General features: G+C 43.5%; 1 protein-coding gene across 2 annotated transcripts in view; it reads right to left on the reverse strand.

Moving 5' to 3' along the window:
- The window catches only part of LOC147617134 (synaptotagmin-5-like), a 91,000-nt gene that overhangs the window by 54,505 nt on the left and 20,188 nt on the right, over nucleotides 1-16,307 (reverse strand). For both annotated transcript variants that reach the window (XM_086776727.1, XM_086776728.1), the window contains exons 4-5: nucleotides 13,375-13,495; nucleotides 13,068-13,189 (exon numbers count right to left, since the gene is read on the reverse strand). In XM_086776727.1, the coding sequence (XP_086632853.1) occupies nucleotides 13,068-13,189; nucleotides 13,375-13,495 (243 nt within the window). The remainder of the gene's footprint in view (nucleotides 1-13,067; nucleotides 13,190-13,374; nucleotides 13,496-16,307) is intronic.

The following is a 16,307-nucleotide window of genomic DNA, read 5'->3' on the forward strand; positions in this document are numbered from 1 at the left end:
GAGGGGCCTTAACCTTCTCTCGCTCAAGAAGCTATGTAGTCCCAAACAGCATGGAGGCTTGAATATCCTTAATATACACTTTCATGCATTGGCACGAAAGTCCACCTTGCTGTTGGAATTTGTATCTCAGAGGCAGCCTTGGGCGATTATGTTGGCAGATATGTGTGTTGAGATGTCCACTAAATCGTTTGGCAACTGGAACATCACGCATTGGGATGCTGTGTTTGGCCATTTTGAAGGCAAGATTGCTGGTTGTCCTTTCTCCACAAAGTTAATTTTGGCATGGAAAAAGCTTACACAGTTTCTCAGCTGGACTCCTCGAGTGAATACTAACTGTAATTCACTGCGTTTGGAAAGCATTCATTGGAGTAGAGTTTTTGAGCGACCTTTGGCTGTGCAAGAGCCTAGAAAAGCTTATTTCCTTGCCAAAAAGGGTGTCTATTTCATTGCAGATGTGCTAGATGATAGTGGCCATGTTCTGTCTTTTATAGATGCTTGTCCTAAATTTGGCCTAAGTCATCATTACCATCCCCTATGGGAAAAGATTGAGAGTTTGTTGGCCCCTTTTGAGCCTCTTCCCGCTCTTGAAGAGTCGGATAGGTTGCACGATTGGAGCTTGCATAGGCCCATACTTACTCGTGGTCCTTTGTCTCTGCTACAGCTCTCGGTGCATACAGTCTATGGCTTTCTCCTTCCTGAAATTTGGGTTCATGATTATGCAAATGATGCTTGGAGAATGCATAAGCCTTTGGCTTGGTGGAAGAAAAGGCTCAGGATGATATGGAGCAGTAAGATGCCGTTAAAATGTCGGCTTTTTCTATGGCGATGTCTATTGGCTGTTCTGCCAGTTGGCTCTTTCCTGGCAAGGCACCATGTGACATCTTCAGATTGTTGTGTTTGTGGAGCGCATGATGAAACAATTCTCCATCTGATGTGGAATTGTAATGCAACTAAACTTTTGCTGGATCATATAACGGCTCTTCTTCGAGCTCGTTTCCCTTCTGCTTCTTTTGGGAAACATTTTTGGTTGTTTGGTATTTTTTCTCCTGCTCTCAGACAGTATAGGGCCTTTTTTGATTGGCTTCGTTACTGGGCCATGTGGACGATTTGGTACTCCAGGAATCGGGCTGTTTTTGGTGAGCCGCCCATTCAAGCCTTTCACTATTTCAAAGAATCTTTACATCAATCCCTTTATGATTGTCTCTCTCTACATGAGATTGACCCATCATTGTATAGCCTTTTCACGGATATATTTTGATCATGCCCCTGTTCACTATGAACTCTGGCATTTCTTGTATATGATGCTTTTTGTGGGTTTCCCTCATTCTGAGGTTTCCCACTAGTAATCGAAATAATCATTACAAAAAAAAGTGTGTGTGTGTGTTTGTGGAGCCATCGCCGACCCTGTTCAAACCTTGCTTTAGGGTTCGTGACCCTGGACTGTGCAGCCTGCAACTCCTTGCCCCAGTTCGCTCCCCTGTTTGACCCTGATCTAGGGTTTGTGGCCTCGACTGCTCAGCCGGGACCTCTTGCTTGTACTCGTCACCCTGGTTTGGGGCTTCTGCCAACACATCGTCGGCCAGGATTTCTGCAACACAGACCGTGACCCTCTTGATCAGCGCGACCCCTCTGTGTGTGTGTGGTGTGTGAGCCTTTTCCCTCTCTTCTGCGTGTGTGAGAGTGTGTGTGTGTGTGTGTGTGTGTGTGTGTGAGAGAGAGAGAGAGAGAGAGAGAGAGAGAGAGAGTCGTATTTCAATCATGGCTTCAGGTTTGGATTTTTGTACATATGCTCGAAAAGAAAGACCTGCAGATGCTAAGCGCCGCCTATCAGAGCCTCATCACAAGATGATGAACTTACTATGGAAGCTCAGTACGTCTTTGACACCCTTAAGGATGACTTTCAGCAGTCACAACAGGAATGGGGCAAACCGGTTCTAGAAGTCACGTACAAATTGAAATTGCCGTCCCTCGTGAATCCTCTCGGGAAGTTGTCTCAAACTGCAATTATAATTTTCTTTCCAGGAAGAATCCCAACGGCCAGTGATGTCGCGCAGTGGATTAAGTCCATCCTTGGAGGATGCTTTGTAGAGGGAGTGTATTTTGCTTCCAGAGGCTTTTATGAGGTGCATTTATCAGATACTTCGTGCAAGCAGAGGCTTCTTGAATTCTCTCCCCTGTTTTATGGGAAGCAGATGGTACATGCTATGCCCTGGTCCCCAAACAAGGATTATCAAAGTCTTATACGACATCATTGTCGTGTATGGGTTGAGGTTGTTAACTTCCCGGACTATATGCGTGAAGAGTTGCCTGGCCTGGCTGCTTCTTTGGGACAGGTCATTTGTCCTCCACGCCCCATGGGAAACTGTAACAGGATCTGCATTCTCTGGGACACTGATACACCTACCCCTCCTTCTATTGCAGTGGAAGTTGAGGGAGTGCAATTGGGAAAAAAGTATTTTGAATTGAAGTGGGGTGTGTTTGCAGGAGCTTGTTTTGCCTGCCACACAAGTTTGGGCATCTAGCCTCTGAATGCCCAATGGTTCCGCATCAGCCCCCTCCCAATGCCTTGCCGCCCTTGACACGGGAAAAGAATGAGAATTTGCAAGCTAAGACAGCAAATAGAAATGGAGCAAAGAATGCCAATCAATCAAGTGCAGTCACTTGCTGGAAAAGGAAAAGATAAAGGAAAAGAGAAGATGAAGGAATCTGCGGGGATTGATCAGGATGGTTTTCAACAACCTAAGAAGGTGGTTATATTGAAGCAACGCCCCCTTCAATCTCGTCAATGGGATGCTTCTTCTCCCTTACCAGGATAGGCTTCTACTTCAGCTCCTGTCCTTCAAAATTGGGTGGGGGTTTTGAAGAAGGGCATCCCCATATGTGATTCAGAAGAAGGGGATAATGCTATGTCTTTCATGGGTCATGATGGAATGCAGCCCATGCAGGCAAAGGCTTTGCCTCTCTGATGTCTTGTTTTTTATATCTGATACTTTGCTGTATATACCTCCTTCATGCCTCAAACACTTAAGTGCTTTACCTACAATGTACAGAGCCTCTGCAATGTCTCAAAGTGGAGGCTTTTATGGAATTATATACATAAAATGCAGCCAGATATTGTTTGTTTGCAAGGGCATAATCAACACTCCATGGTTGGTCATCATGTTTATTTTGGCGGTTATGATATATATTACGTTGGTACCACTACCTACTCAGGTGTATGCATACTGGTTAGACATGAGCTGGAGCCTCAGTTAGCCTTCAATGACAGCAGTGGCATGGCAGATGGATGGTCATACAATGTAATGTCAATGGTGATATTCTGGAGTTTGCTTCAGTCTATGCTTCCCAGACCTCTGCCATGAGGGCTTCATTATGGGATTCTTTATGCAGATATCCATGGAGATCCAATGCATTCATCTGTGGAGATTTTAATAATTCCCCTCTGCCAAGAGATAACACCACTTCAAGATCTCATATGCTATCATTGGAAAGACAGAAATGGGACAGCATGCTTCTTTCTGTGTAGGCTGAAGATTTATGGGTGCTTCTCCAAGGGTCAGTGCCTGGATATACTTTTCATCATAATGCACTTACTACATACTGGGCAAGGCTTGACAAATGGTATTTGTTTTACCCTCAACAATTTGCGATTTTAGCCCTCATCTCCTTATAGATTTCTCATTGGGCTTGTCAGATCATGCCCCATTGTGGATGAATTTGCAGCTTGGCATGCCTCTGGATGATTTGCCACCCCTCTCCAGTAGATTATTGCATGTTAATCAGGCTTATTTCCGACATCACTATTTCCAGCAAATGATCAGACTTGCAATTCATCCCTTGCCTTTGCATGCCCAGGAGGACATGAATTATGCTTGGGACAGCTTTGTCTCTCGTATGCAGAATGTCATTAGGGAGTACAGCAACTGGCATATGACTGAATGGAGGAATGAGATTAAATGGGCAAAAAGAACAACACAACAATTGACTGAATTTTCTCAGTTAAGGCCTCTCTCTGATTCAGAAAAGGATTCCCTTTCACATGCTCAGTTTAAATTGACTGTTAATGATCAGAGGAAATTGCACAAATGGCAGATTAGGGCAAGAATGAAGCCCCTCGTGGATAAGGGCTGCTCATCAAAAGCCTTTTTTCAGGGCTTGCATGCTACTCGAAAGAAAAACTCATGCCTAAGGGTAAGGAAGCTAGATGGCTCTTGGACGCACTCTTTCTCTAATCTCCAAGATGAATGCCAGAATTATTTCCAAAAATTATTCTCCGCTCCTAGTTCCCCATCAAATCAAATGACTGAGGCTAGGACTGAATTTCTCCAATATGTTTCTGGAATAGTGGAAATGGATGAAGCTCTTACCTTGGAGAGACCTTTTACTGACACAGAACTTGATAATGCATTGTTCCACCTCAGCAAATACAAGTCCCCTGGCTGGGATGGCCTTACGGTGGAATTTTATATTTCTTTTGGGGATGATTTGAAAGAAGTCCTCTTGCAAATGATCAATGTTGCCTGGCAAGAAAATCAGTTGCCGCACTCTTGGAAGCATGGCATAGTTAAACTTGCGCCCAAAAAACATCTGTGTGACCATATGTCAGATTGGAGGCCTATTACTTTGATGCCTGTAGTTTACAAACTCATTACCAAAATGATTGTGCATAGGCTTCACAGGATACTGGATGCGGGACTTCATCCTCATCAGTATGGGTTTGTGCCGCGAAGACAAATCCATGACAATATATCCAATGCCTTGACTGCAATTGAATATGCTAAGCTTTCGCATCAAGATGTGCTTATATTGCAGGTGGATATTGCTAAGGCATTTGACACTATTCAATGGGATTTTATCTCTCAAATCATGACCAAGTTGGGCTTTGGTCCCAAGATGGCAAATGCAGTTTACTGGCTTTATTCTGTCTCTACTTCTCAGTGCATTCTTGGGGGTCATCGACATTGGGTCGATCAGTTAGACAGGGCTGTCCTCTTAGTGCTCTCGTATATGCCATTGCGACCCATCTCCTTTTAATGTATCTTGATCATCTTACAAACGCAAGACAGATGACTGGTCTTAAAATCCTTGGAGCTGCATCTTTTTTAGCACAAGCATATGCTGATGATTCCTTCTTTATGCCACAGAATTCTTCCCGGGAAGTTCAAATGCTAATGACCACTCTTTCATTGTATGGCAGCAGGATTGCATGTCAATTTTGACAAATCTAAATTACTTCCCCTGAAACAATGTGACTGGCATTCTATTCTTTGGCCGGGTCAGGTGGTGCATTCCAAAGATGTAGTCAGGCATTTGGGATATCCCATAGGATGGCATATCACCAGGAAGCAGCAGCTAAAATGGATCTTCCAAAGACTTCAACATAAACTGGAATACTGGAAGATTTCTACTTGGCCTCTTCATGTCAGGCTCAGAATAGTACAGTCCATTGTAATGTCCTATGTCCAGTTCTATTTGCCTTTGCTACATTGGTCCTCCAGGGATATTTCAGCCTTATGTCTCAAGCTATGGAGATGTTATGGCGGACAAAAACTGCTGTGAAAGCATTGAGACTGATGAAGATGGAAATGGTGTGCTCTCCTAGGTTGCATGGTGGACTTAATGTCCTCAATATAAGATATCATGTACTTGCAAGGAAGGCGACTATGCTGCATACTTTTTTCCGCCAACAACAGCCATGGACTTGTATGCTAACATCCATGTGTGTCAACATGAGGACTTGTGCTTATGGTCATTGGATTAGTGATCATTGGGAGGTTGTCATTGGGAGATTTGTAGGGAAGATACCTGGCTGTCCTTTCTCTACTGCTCTGATACTTGACTGGAAACAAGTACTTTCTAAGGTCAAATGGGCTCCTGATAATTGCTCGGGGACAAACTCAATGAGGAAAGAAAGTATTCATTGGAGTGCCATCTTTGACATTCCACTCGCTTTACAAGAACCTGTTCGGGCATACAATCTCATGAAATTGGGAATTAGATACACATGATGTGGTAGATGATCAGGGCTATGTCTTATCTTTTCCTCAGGCCACTACTTCCTATGCATTGGGAATGCATCATAGGTCTATATGGAAAAAAATTACTGATTTATTACATCCTTTTCTACCTGTTCCTCCTGTGGCTGACACAGACAGGCTTACGGATTGGCAATTGCAACCCTCTGCTACATGCACTCATCCTGTTCCTCTTCCTGCCTTAACCTCCATCAAAGCTTACAGGCTTCTTCAGCCTGCTCCATGGATTCAGCAACATGCTAATTCTCTGTGGCATATAAGGAAGCCCCTCTCATGGTGGCGGAAGAATCTCGGGATGTTATGGAAGTGTAAAATGCCATTGAAACAAAGACTTTTTCTTTGGAGATGTATGACAGGCACATTGTCAGTGGGGGTCACACTTGCTAAACGTCGCATTGCACCATCCACATGTTTAAGATGTCAGGCTCCTTCAGAGGCTGTTCTTTATTTGCTTTGGCACTGCCCGTGTTCTAGGATCCTCCTCAGGAGAATTTCAGATTATCTTCGGCTCCATTTCCTGAGTCACAGATTTGGGAAACATTTTTGGCTCTTTGGCAGATTTATGAGGTCTTTGTCTCAATACTCACTATTTCTCTCTTGGGTGAGATATTGGGCTCTTTGGACAATCTCGAGTGAGCATAATTTGGCATACTTGGGTGAGCAGATTCACAAGTCATATGAATCTTTCCGAGCCTCATTGCGGCAATCCTTATATGATGCCTGCCATGAGGGTGATGTGGATGCTTCTTGCATAGAGCTTTTCTCTTTATGTTTCTGATCTTTGGGATACTCTCCATTTTGGAGACCTCCCATCATGTAAATTTATGAGCATATAAATATACTGCACTGGATATTACCAAAAAAAAGTGTGCGCGCGCGCACATGGGGGGTGTGTGTGTGGGAGGCCGGAGCATACATTGATACCAAGCTCTACACCCACTATTGGGCACTGATGACGTTAGTGGGGATGTCGTATTCAATCCATACTATGCATGATGGAGTCGATGGTTTATTGTCTTGTGGATGACCACCATGAGGTTATAAATTGCACATTCTTATAAGGTGAATTTGGGCATGTTCCTGGATTCATCTAGGTATATATATATAAGTCCCTTCGCTAGTGAAGTTGGAATCAGTCTGCTCCAAAACCTGTCAGCTGGGATAGGAAGATCTGAGGAGAGTGTTCTTCAAAAATTTCATGGCATCTTTTACACTCTCTCTCATATGGGACATTGCTGGCAGAACAAGGCACTAGATTGGTTGAGATTTCCCCCACTTGGTCTCAAATCTCCCTTCTTGTAAACTTTTTCATACTTAATAGAAGTCTCTTTCCCAGGAAAAAAAATTCCTTATCGACACACTGAAGCACACTCTGCCTGCCATCACACCTGCATCGTTTCTACCCGCCATCGCTCATGGACTGAAGTGCACTGTGCCTGCCATCGCATCTACCCACTATGGATTGAAGCACACCCCGCTTCTGTAGGAAATATGAAAGCAAGAGCAAAACTAGAAATAAAACAAGAACAAATGAAATACAAAGAGTTACCTTGAGATGAGTGTAGACAAGACACAAGATTGATACTTTCATTGATGTGACACCTACAATATATAGGTGAGAAGTACAAGATTGAGTAGACTGACTTATGGGATAAATGTAGACATGCCACATGGCACTAGACTCAAGACACAAAGACTTAAGTGAAACTAGACTAGAAATAGTACACCTAGTGTGCACTTATTTCCAACACCCTCCTTAAGTGGACACTAGGAGGAAGACAAAAAAAAAGACAAGACTAGAAGATAGACATAAAGACTGATAGACTGAGAGACTAGACACGAGAGACAAAAAAATCCTGAGACACCCCTCCTCAAGTGATATCCTCATATGGGTCCACAAGGGTAGGGACAAGATGGATCTAAAACAAGACACAGTCAGATTGATAGACAGATAGACAGACAACAGATAGATAGACAGACAAGACTAGATAGACAGAAGATTGACTGTAGAACTGACTGTAGACAAACAGATGGACCTTGAAGACATCCCTCCTCAAGGGCAATCTCTGCCTCTCAAGTAGGGACAAGAGAGAGGTCCTGAGTAAGACACTAGAACCCCTTGACCTACATCATCGGTGGTCAAAGTGGTAGACAAGAAAGGTGAAGTAATCAGAAAGCCGATTCCTCATCATGTGAGGAATGAACAGCAAGATCTGCTGATGTAGATGCTGTAGCAACATGGGCTGAGGTAGATACAAGGGCTGATGTAGAGGTTTTAGAGTAGCAGTCCTTCTCCCGGTGATTATCACGGCCACAAATGGTGCATGGATGAGCCTTGAAGCAGTCCTTCTCCAAATGATTAGTTTTTCCACAGTGGGTGCAAGGCTTTCTTACCTTAGATCCTCCTTTCTTTGCTAAAAATGCAGTGTCAGTTACTTTTTGTTGTTTTGTTCTTTCCTCTTCTTGGAGAGCATTGATGATACCTTCAAGAGTAGGATTATTGTGACACTTGAAGGTAGTGACAAGAGTAGCATAGGTGTCAGGTAAGCTTTTGAGAAGCACAGCAATAGCAATATCTTCGGAGATGGGGGACTTCACTGATGCAAGCTGAACCATAAGACTGCGAAAATAATTGACATGAGAGGCTATAGTAGCTCCCTCCTGCATATATAGATCAAAGAATGAGATCATAAGTGCAATCTTAGAATTTTTAGAGCGGGGTCCAAAAAGGGTATCCAAAGTGATCCATGCTCGAGAAGCAGACTGTATGTCGGAGATGTGATGAATGTAATCATCTCCAAGACCGAGCAAGATGATAGCATAGGCTTTGTCATTCTTGGCAGTGGGAGCATAAGTGATAACTTGCTCAATGTCGGAATCTTCGGGAGGAGCAGGATGAACAACGTCCCAAAGATTTTCTTTCATAAGATGGCACTTGATTTTGATTTGCCAAGTATGAAAGTTGGACCCATTGAATTTGTCGATAGACATGAGAGAATGAGTAGAAGAGGCCATGTGGGAAGGTCTTACCTCTTGCTAAAATGCAAGGGCAGTGTCTATTCCCTTACAAGATTGCAGAAATGAATGAAAGGAGAGATCCAAACTGTTTTTAGAAGCCGGCTCTCTCACCACTTGTCAAGGCCATAGCATTTGACAGCCCATCGAAGCATGAGGAACTAGCAGTTTGCAGATTAAAAAAGGACTAACCAGCAAACTGATGGAGACAATGCACAGTTACCTTGTAGACTCTTCAAGAAGAAGCAATGGCAGAACTGAATGCAGCAAAAATAGCTCGTTTAGGAGGACAGTCGATCTGCAGCTTCCTTGAGATGATACGCACCCTTGAGTTGATGAAGAAGGCAGCCAAAGAAGGGCTGCAACAGTATGGCGGGCAGCAGCAGCTCCAAGTGAGAGAGCAGTAGCAGCTTCACGGAAACAAGAGAAGTATGGAGCAGCTACTGAAATCAGGCCGGCGCAGGGTGGACAGCAGATTCAGGTCGGCGCAGCCTTGAGATGAGTGGAGCCGGCGCAGGGTGGACAGCAGATTCAGGTCGGCGCAGCCTGTGCAGAGTGTGAGTAGGCTGGTCCTACAGGCTGAGCGCAGCTAGGGAGAAGCTATGGCAGGCAATACAGCTCTGATACCATGTAGGAAATATGAAAGCAAGAGCAAAACTAGAAATAAAACAAGAACAAATGAAATACAAAGAGTTACCTTGAGATGAGTGTAGACAAGACACAAGATTGATACTTTCATTGATGTGACACCTACAATATATAGGTGAGAAGTACAAGATTGAGTAGATTGACTTATGGGATAAATGTAGAGATGCCACATGGCACTAGACTCAAGACACAAAGACTTAAGTGAAACTAGACTAGAAATAGTACACCTAGTGTGCACTTATTTCCAACAGCTTCACCTACACAGTTGTTGCACTACTATTGGCTACACCACAGTGCGACCACCTGTGTAAAAGAAGACTCTTGGGCTGTGGACAAAATTGGTGCAAACCCTTGCTTCTTTGCCTACGTCAACATACTGAAAGTTTTTATTGTGTTCAAGTCGGCTCTGCCGGCCCTTTGATTGGCATTATGGGTTCTGCCCAAGCCAAATCATCCTCCACCCCCACCAGCTTGAAGAACAATCCTTTTTTCCAAAGACGATCTTAGGACCTTACAGGAAGATTTTGGTAAAGATGTCAAAGACCATACTCATTGGAAAGATTTCGGGTCTCATCCTTCACGCTCTTAGGCTAAGGATTGGATCTTGGAAGCACTTCCCACAGGGCTTGCCTCGCATTTTACTTTCGATCCAGCAGACGTAACCTCATAGACTCTTGAGAGAAGCCCGTTTCCTCTCGGCCCAAGGAAACTATTCTTCTTCCGATACCGCTAGACCTTGGACCCAATGCTAGAAGACTGCAACTTTTGTTCGACCTTCCTCTGGTCCTCTGAGCTCCCATGGATCTATTAAAAGTTTTCAGCTTCCATAGGGTCAGCCTTTGGACAGGTTCTGGAAGTTCCCACCCTTCCAGAGACACCTTCCACAGTTGCAGCAGCTGTCACGGCCAGTATTGACAGGGTACCACGAGTCATGATACTCATCAATGACCCCCACATGATCATGTGTTGCTACCAGGACCACACAGAATAGATTCCTCCAAGGAAGAAGCATCTTTGATAACATCTTTTTGTTTTGGGAGGTGGTAGAGTGGGCCAAGGCAAGTAATCAGCCCTTGGCAATCTTGCTACTTGATTTTGAGAAAGCCTAAGATAGAGTGGACTGGGACTTCTGAGAGCGTACCCTAGCATGATTGGGGTTTTCTCAAGATTGGATCAGAGGTGCCTCTTGCCTTTATCAGGAGGCTCACAGCATTGTGCTTGCTTGTGGAGGTCGAGGTGAGCGCTTCCAAATCTCTCTCTCTTTTTGGCGGGGGCTGCCCCTTAGCTCCCCTATTGTATCTCATTGTTGCAGAAACTTTGAGCTTGTTCCTTTGATGCAGTGCTTTTGTAACGAGATTTTGGACTAAGTTGACTGACGATATAGTGATGTTTCTTGAGGCATATTACTCATGTCTTTGCGCTTTTTGCACTGCCTTGGAAGAGTTTTGTCTAGCAGCAGGGGGCCTTTATAAATTAGCATAAGTCTGTCGGATTTTGGGTCAACGGCCTTGAGTGGATCGATTGAGGCACAGACGTTGGCTTCACACGGATTGAGAGAGGACACACTACCAGATATCTTGGATGCCAGGTTAAAATAGACATTACACCTGCCCAAGCGTCTAGAGCCCTGGTGGTAAACCAGGTGTTGCTTGCCACAGCTTGGTATGTCACGACTCACTTCTTGTTGGTGTCATGGCTATAGATGCACTAGACAATTGCGGCTGGTGATACGCAACTTACGGTTATAGGGCTTGATAGCACATCACATAACAGGGCGAAAGTTGCTTGGGAAACTATCATCCTCCCTAATCACAAATGGGAATTGAACATCATTGATCCACAGATCCAATGCTTTGCAAGTTGGTGGTTGGAGCATTCCTTCCTGGTTACTAAGCCCTGGAAGGATTTTTTCATGTACCATATTCTTAGTGAGAGCAGTGGTAAATGAAGGCAGAGCACACATTTCATTATCTCCGAGGCAGATTACCGTGCCCCTCATCCTCCCCACTAGTGGGGAGGATGGACTTGGGGCAGTATGCGGAGATTTTTATGTCATAGACCCCCAAGCTCAGTAGATGAGGTTGACAGGCAATCCATTATGTGGAAGAACCTTATCAAAGATGATCTTGGCAAACCCTTGGGTGCAGCAAGGTATATGCAATGGCTAGGCTGGGAGAGATGTCTAACGACAATACTTGACCCAAAGAATTTTAAGAGTCTTCTAGATGATGAGAGAGAGAGAGACGTCTACCCAACATCTCAAAAGGAGTCACATACAGATTACACAAATTGATGCAACCATACCTAACCACTAGATCACTGGTACATTTTTAGATGAATATCATCACTTGTGGTGGGAGGTTTTTTCTGGGACACAAGTGCTCCTTTAGGTGTTGGGATTCCCGAAGCTAGAGGAGGAAGAGGTTGTTGCCTTCTATTCCATTAAGTCTGGATGGCGAATGGAGAGATGTGATGTCCAGGTGATCATACCTGGCTCTGTGATCCATCTTGTGAAAGGGTAGGTCACTTTGGGAAGCACTGGTATACTAAACCTTCGCCAGTGATGGTTACTCATGCTTAATGGTGCCTATGGCTATATGGTGAATGACCTATCAGATTGAGTATTGACACCACCTCAGAAATTATTGCTAGTATCACGGCGTGGCATATCTGGAAGACCAGATGCTCAGAGGCCTTCGAGGGTATTTATGTTTATGACACTCCATGTTATTTGCAGTATATGGAGTAACATTGTTCATTCTCTTTTGGCCACCTAGGCCTGTATACAAAGATCTTCAAGAGCTACACAAACAAAACACAGCAGATTTATGAGAGTAGAACCATGGTATTTTATTCTCCTCCACTCCTCCAGGGCTTTTATGGCAACATAGTGCCCCCGAAGGGTGAAGATCTCCCTACCTTTTGGTTTGAGAACTTGCTTTGTATGATTTAATTTTACTTAATAGAAGTCTCTTTTTTTGGGGGGAAAAAGCAGCAGGTTTATTAGAGAGTGAAACGATGATATTTTCTTCTCCTCCACTCCTACGGGGATTTTATTGCAGCATAGTGCCCTCGATTGGTTGAGACCTCCCTACCTTTTGGTTCGAGATATCCCTTTGTATGATTTTATTTTACTTAATAGAAGTCTCTTTTCTGGGAAAAAAAAAAGTTAATATAAAGTTAATTGTTGGTCCAATTCAGCTTTAATCCGGCTTTTTCTTTTGCTCTATAAGAAATCCTAATGCAATGCTTTCTCTTCCATTTATGTTGCTGCTTTTTATTTTGTTTTTTTGCTGATTTCAACACACAAAATGTGGATTAATGTTCAAAACAAGTAGTTCAAATCAAGAATATTGTATCGTAGAGTACCTGTACAGGAAATGAAACTCCCACCAATGTTTGGACCGTAAGAATTATGCTCGGGTTTCCTGCCCATTGGAAGTCAATTTCCATTGTGATTTCATCTTGCTTTGAGTCCATTATCTCCACTCCTACACATTAAACTCCTTAAGATCATATTTTCAAATTTGTGGTACATAAATCCAAACTTGGTAAAACAAAACAAGAAAATGGTGTACTAAAAAGTTAAAAGTATAGAAAGCTCTGAGTGCTTCAAATGCTCTGTGCCTCATATAAGCTAAATCAAAAATTTCATCAGAGGACTTAAAATTCAAACCAGAAAATTGAGGAGAAACCGTTCCCAACGTGAACTTTCGAATCTTCAAAGACACAAAAATGGCTGGCTTGTAAAACTCCAAGGTGGATTCCATCCATTTCTTCAACAATGTGCAAGTTGCCTGCCTCACAAGTGCTCTTCAATAAAATTAAAACAAGAATTTTCACATACGCTACAGAAAGACCACAAAATGACATAGGACAATAAACTTCGTTTGAAAATTTAGAACCACCAGTTCATTGCATAAGGTTGTCGACTACAACTAATGATTTTTTAATGTCACCAATGCAATTCAATAAAGGATGACTGAGGTGGAAAAAAAAAAGCTCAAGAACCATGCAATGATGGAGAGTAAATAACTTAATGCAACATTTGAATGACACACAACACCTTTTAACCCAGAAAAAGAGACTTATACATGTGTGTGTGTGTGTGTGTGTGTGTGTGTGTGTGTGTGTGTGTGTTTAAAGATATATATATGTATGTATATGTGTGTGTGTGTGTGTAACAGTGTGTGTGTGTGTGTTACAGTGGTTTTCACAAAAAAAATGTGAGTGTGTGTGTGTGTTTAAACATATGACTCTGCATGCCTGCAACCCTACTCGCGTGTGACTTTGCTCACCTGTTCGCTTGCGATTCTGCTCGCCTTTGTCTCTGTTCGCCTGCAACCTGCTCGCCTGAGTCTCTACAATCTGCTCGTCTGTTCAACGTGCGACCTACTTGCCTCCTCATCTATGACTTGCGACCTGCTCTCTGCGTCTTCCATCTTGTTTCTTGCGACCTACTTGCCTCCTCATCTACGACTTGCGACCTGCTCTCTGCGTCTTCCATCTTGTTTCTTGCGACCTCCTCGTCTGTTCAACGTGCAACATACTCGCCTCCTCATCTACGACTTGCGACCTGCTCTCTGCATCTTCCATCTTGTTTCTTGCGACCTGCTCATTTGCTTCCTGTGCTTTGTGTCTACTTCTTGTATCCAGTCGATTTCTCCCTTTTGTTTCTCCTCTCTGTACATCACCTTCTCAGTGTGTGTGTGTGTGTGCGCGCGCGCGCGCGCGTGTGTGTACCTATTTCTCTTCCTGCCTTGACCTCCATCAAAGCCTACAGCCTTCTTCAGCCTGCCCCATGGATTCAGCAATATGCTAATTCTCTGTGGCACATAAGGAAGCCCCTCTCGTGGTGGCGGAAGAATCTCCGGATGTTGTGGAAGTGTAAAATGCCATTGAAACAAAGACTTTTTCTTTGGAGATGTTTGACAGGCACATTGTCAGTGGGGGTCACACTAGCTAAACGACACATTGCACCATCTACATGTCTAAGATGTCAAGCTCCCTTGGAGACTGTTCCTCATTTACTCAGGCACTGCCCTTGTTCCAGGATCCTCCTCAGGAGAATTTCAGACTTTCTTCGGCTCCGTTTCCCGAGTCATAGCTTCGGGAAACATTTCTGGCTTTTTGGCAGATTTATGCGGTCTTTGTCTCAATACTCACTTTTTCTTTCTTGGGTGAGATATTGGGCCCTTTGGACAATTTGGAGTAAGCATAATTTGGCATACATGGGTCAGCAGAATCATCAGTCATATGAATCCTTCCGAGCCTCATTGCGGCAATCCTAATATGATGCCTACCATGAGGGTGATATGGATGCTTCTTGCATAGAGCTTTTCTATTTATGTTTCTGACATCGGGGATACTCTCCATTTCGGAGACTTCCCACCTTGTAAGTTTCTGAGTATATAAATATACTGCACTGGATATTACCAAAAAAAAAAAAGTGTGTGCGTGTGTGTGTGTGTGTGTGTGAGGGTCTGTGTACAATGATCTCTGCAATCATGGCGGCTGTTTATGAAAGAAAAAGGAATCAAGAAACAAAGAAATGACATTTCGAAGTCAACAGTTCAGGGTCCTCCATAACAATGAAGATGCTCGGTTTGTTTATGTGTTGCATAATGAATTTGAACATATTCAAAGAACTTGGGATAAGCCTGTACCTACTCTCTTGTGTGGTCTCGCCAATCAGAAAATATTCGCAAAATGCAATCATAGTATTCTTTCTGGATAGAATGCGCACGGCAAGTGATGTTGCACAATGGCTTCAGTCTTTACCAGGTGGCAATTATGTGGAGGGAGTGTATCATGCAAATAACGGATTTTATGAAGTGCTGAATCAGTATAAGCTGCAGATGCTAGAAAACTCGCCATTGTACTTTGGAAATCAAATGGTGCATATCTTACCGTGGACGCCCACAAAAGAAGAACATAGATGCCCAGTATGGGTAGAAGTAGTCAACTTTCCCAATTACATGTGAGAGGATTTGCCAGGGCTTGGTGCTTCTCTTGGTACAGTCATATGTCCACCTCATCCTTCAGGCAATAGGAACACGTTTTGTATACTTTGGGACACGACTCAACACACGCCCTCATCCATTGCAATGGAAGTAGATGAGGTCCATATGTGAAGCTTACTATGAGTTGAAATGGGGTGTATTTGCTGGTGCATGTTACACGTGTGGTAAATTTGGTCATATGGCCACTCAATGTCCCACTGTGTTGCATCCTCCACCATCTGCTACGGTCTCACAATCAACATCAAATGTCAATGTGAACGTTCAGACGCCACAAAAAAACAGCCTCATCTCTTGCAAATGCAAATGTATCGTATTCACAAGCTATGCAAAAAGGAAAAGAAAAGGGAAAAGAAAAATTGGCAAATGATGGCTAGCAAACACCTAAAAAACCAATGTCGCAGTGTAGGCAATCGTTGCCAACACGAAACTGGGCCCTAGATGCTTCCTCCTTGCACATGGTTGCGTCAAATTTGCAAAATGATATTGTGCGCAAAAGTGAGAACAAATGGTGGAGCTGCATAGAGCACAAACTCTTATGGAAGTGCAAGAGATGGAATTGCTAACGTAGGGACATGAAGATAAAATG

The sequence above is a fragment of the Cibotium barometz genome, chromosome 37 (genome assembly GCF_041138505.1).
Source record: "Cibotium barometz isolate CiBa-2024 chromosome 37, ASM4113850v1, whole genome shotgun sequence".
In the NCBI taxonomy this organism is placed as follows: Eukaryota; Viridiplantae; Streptophyta; class Polypodiopsida; order Cyatheales; family Cibotiaceae; genus Cibotium; species Cibotium barometz.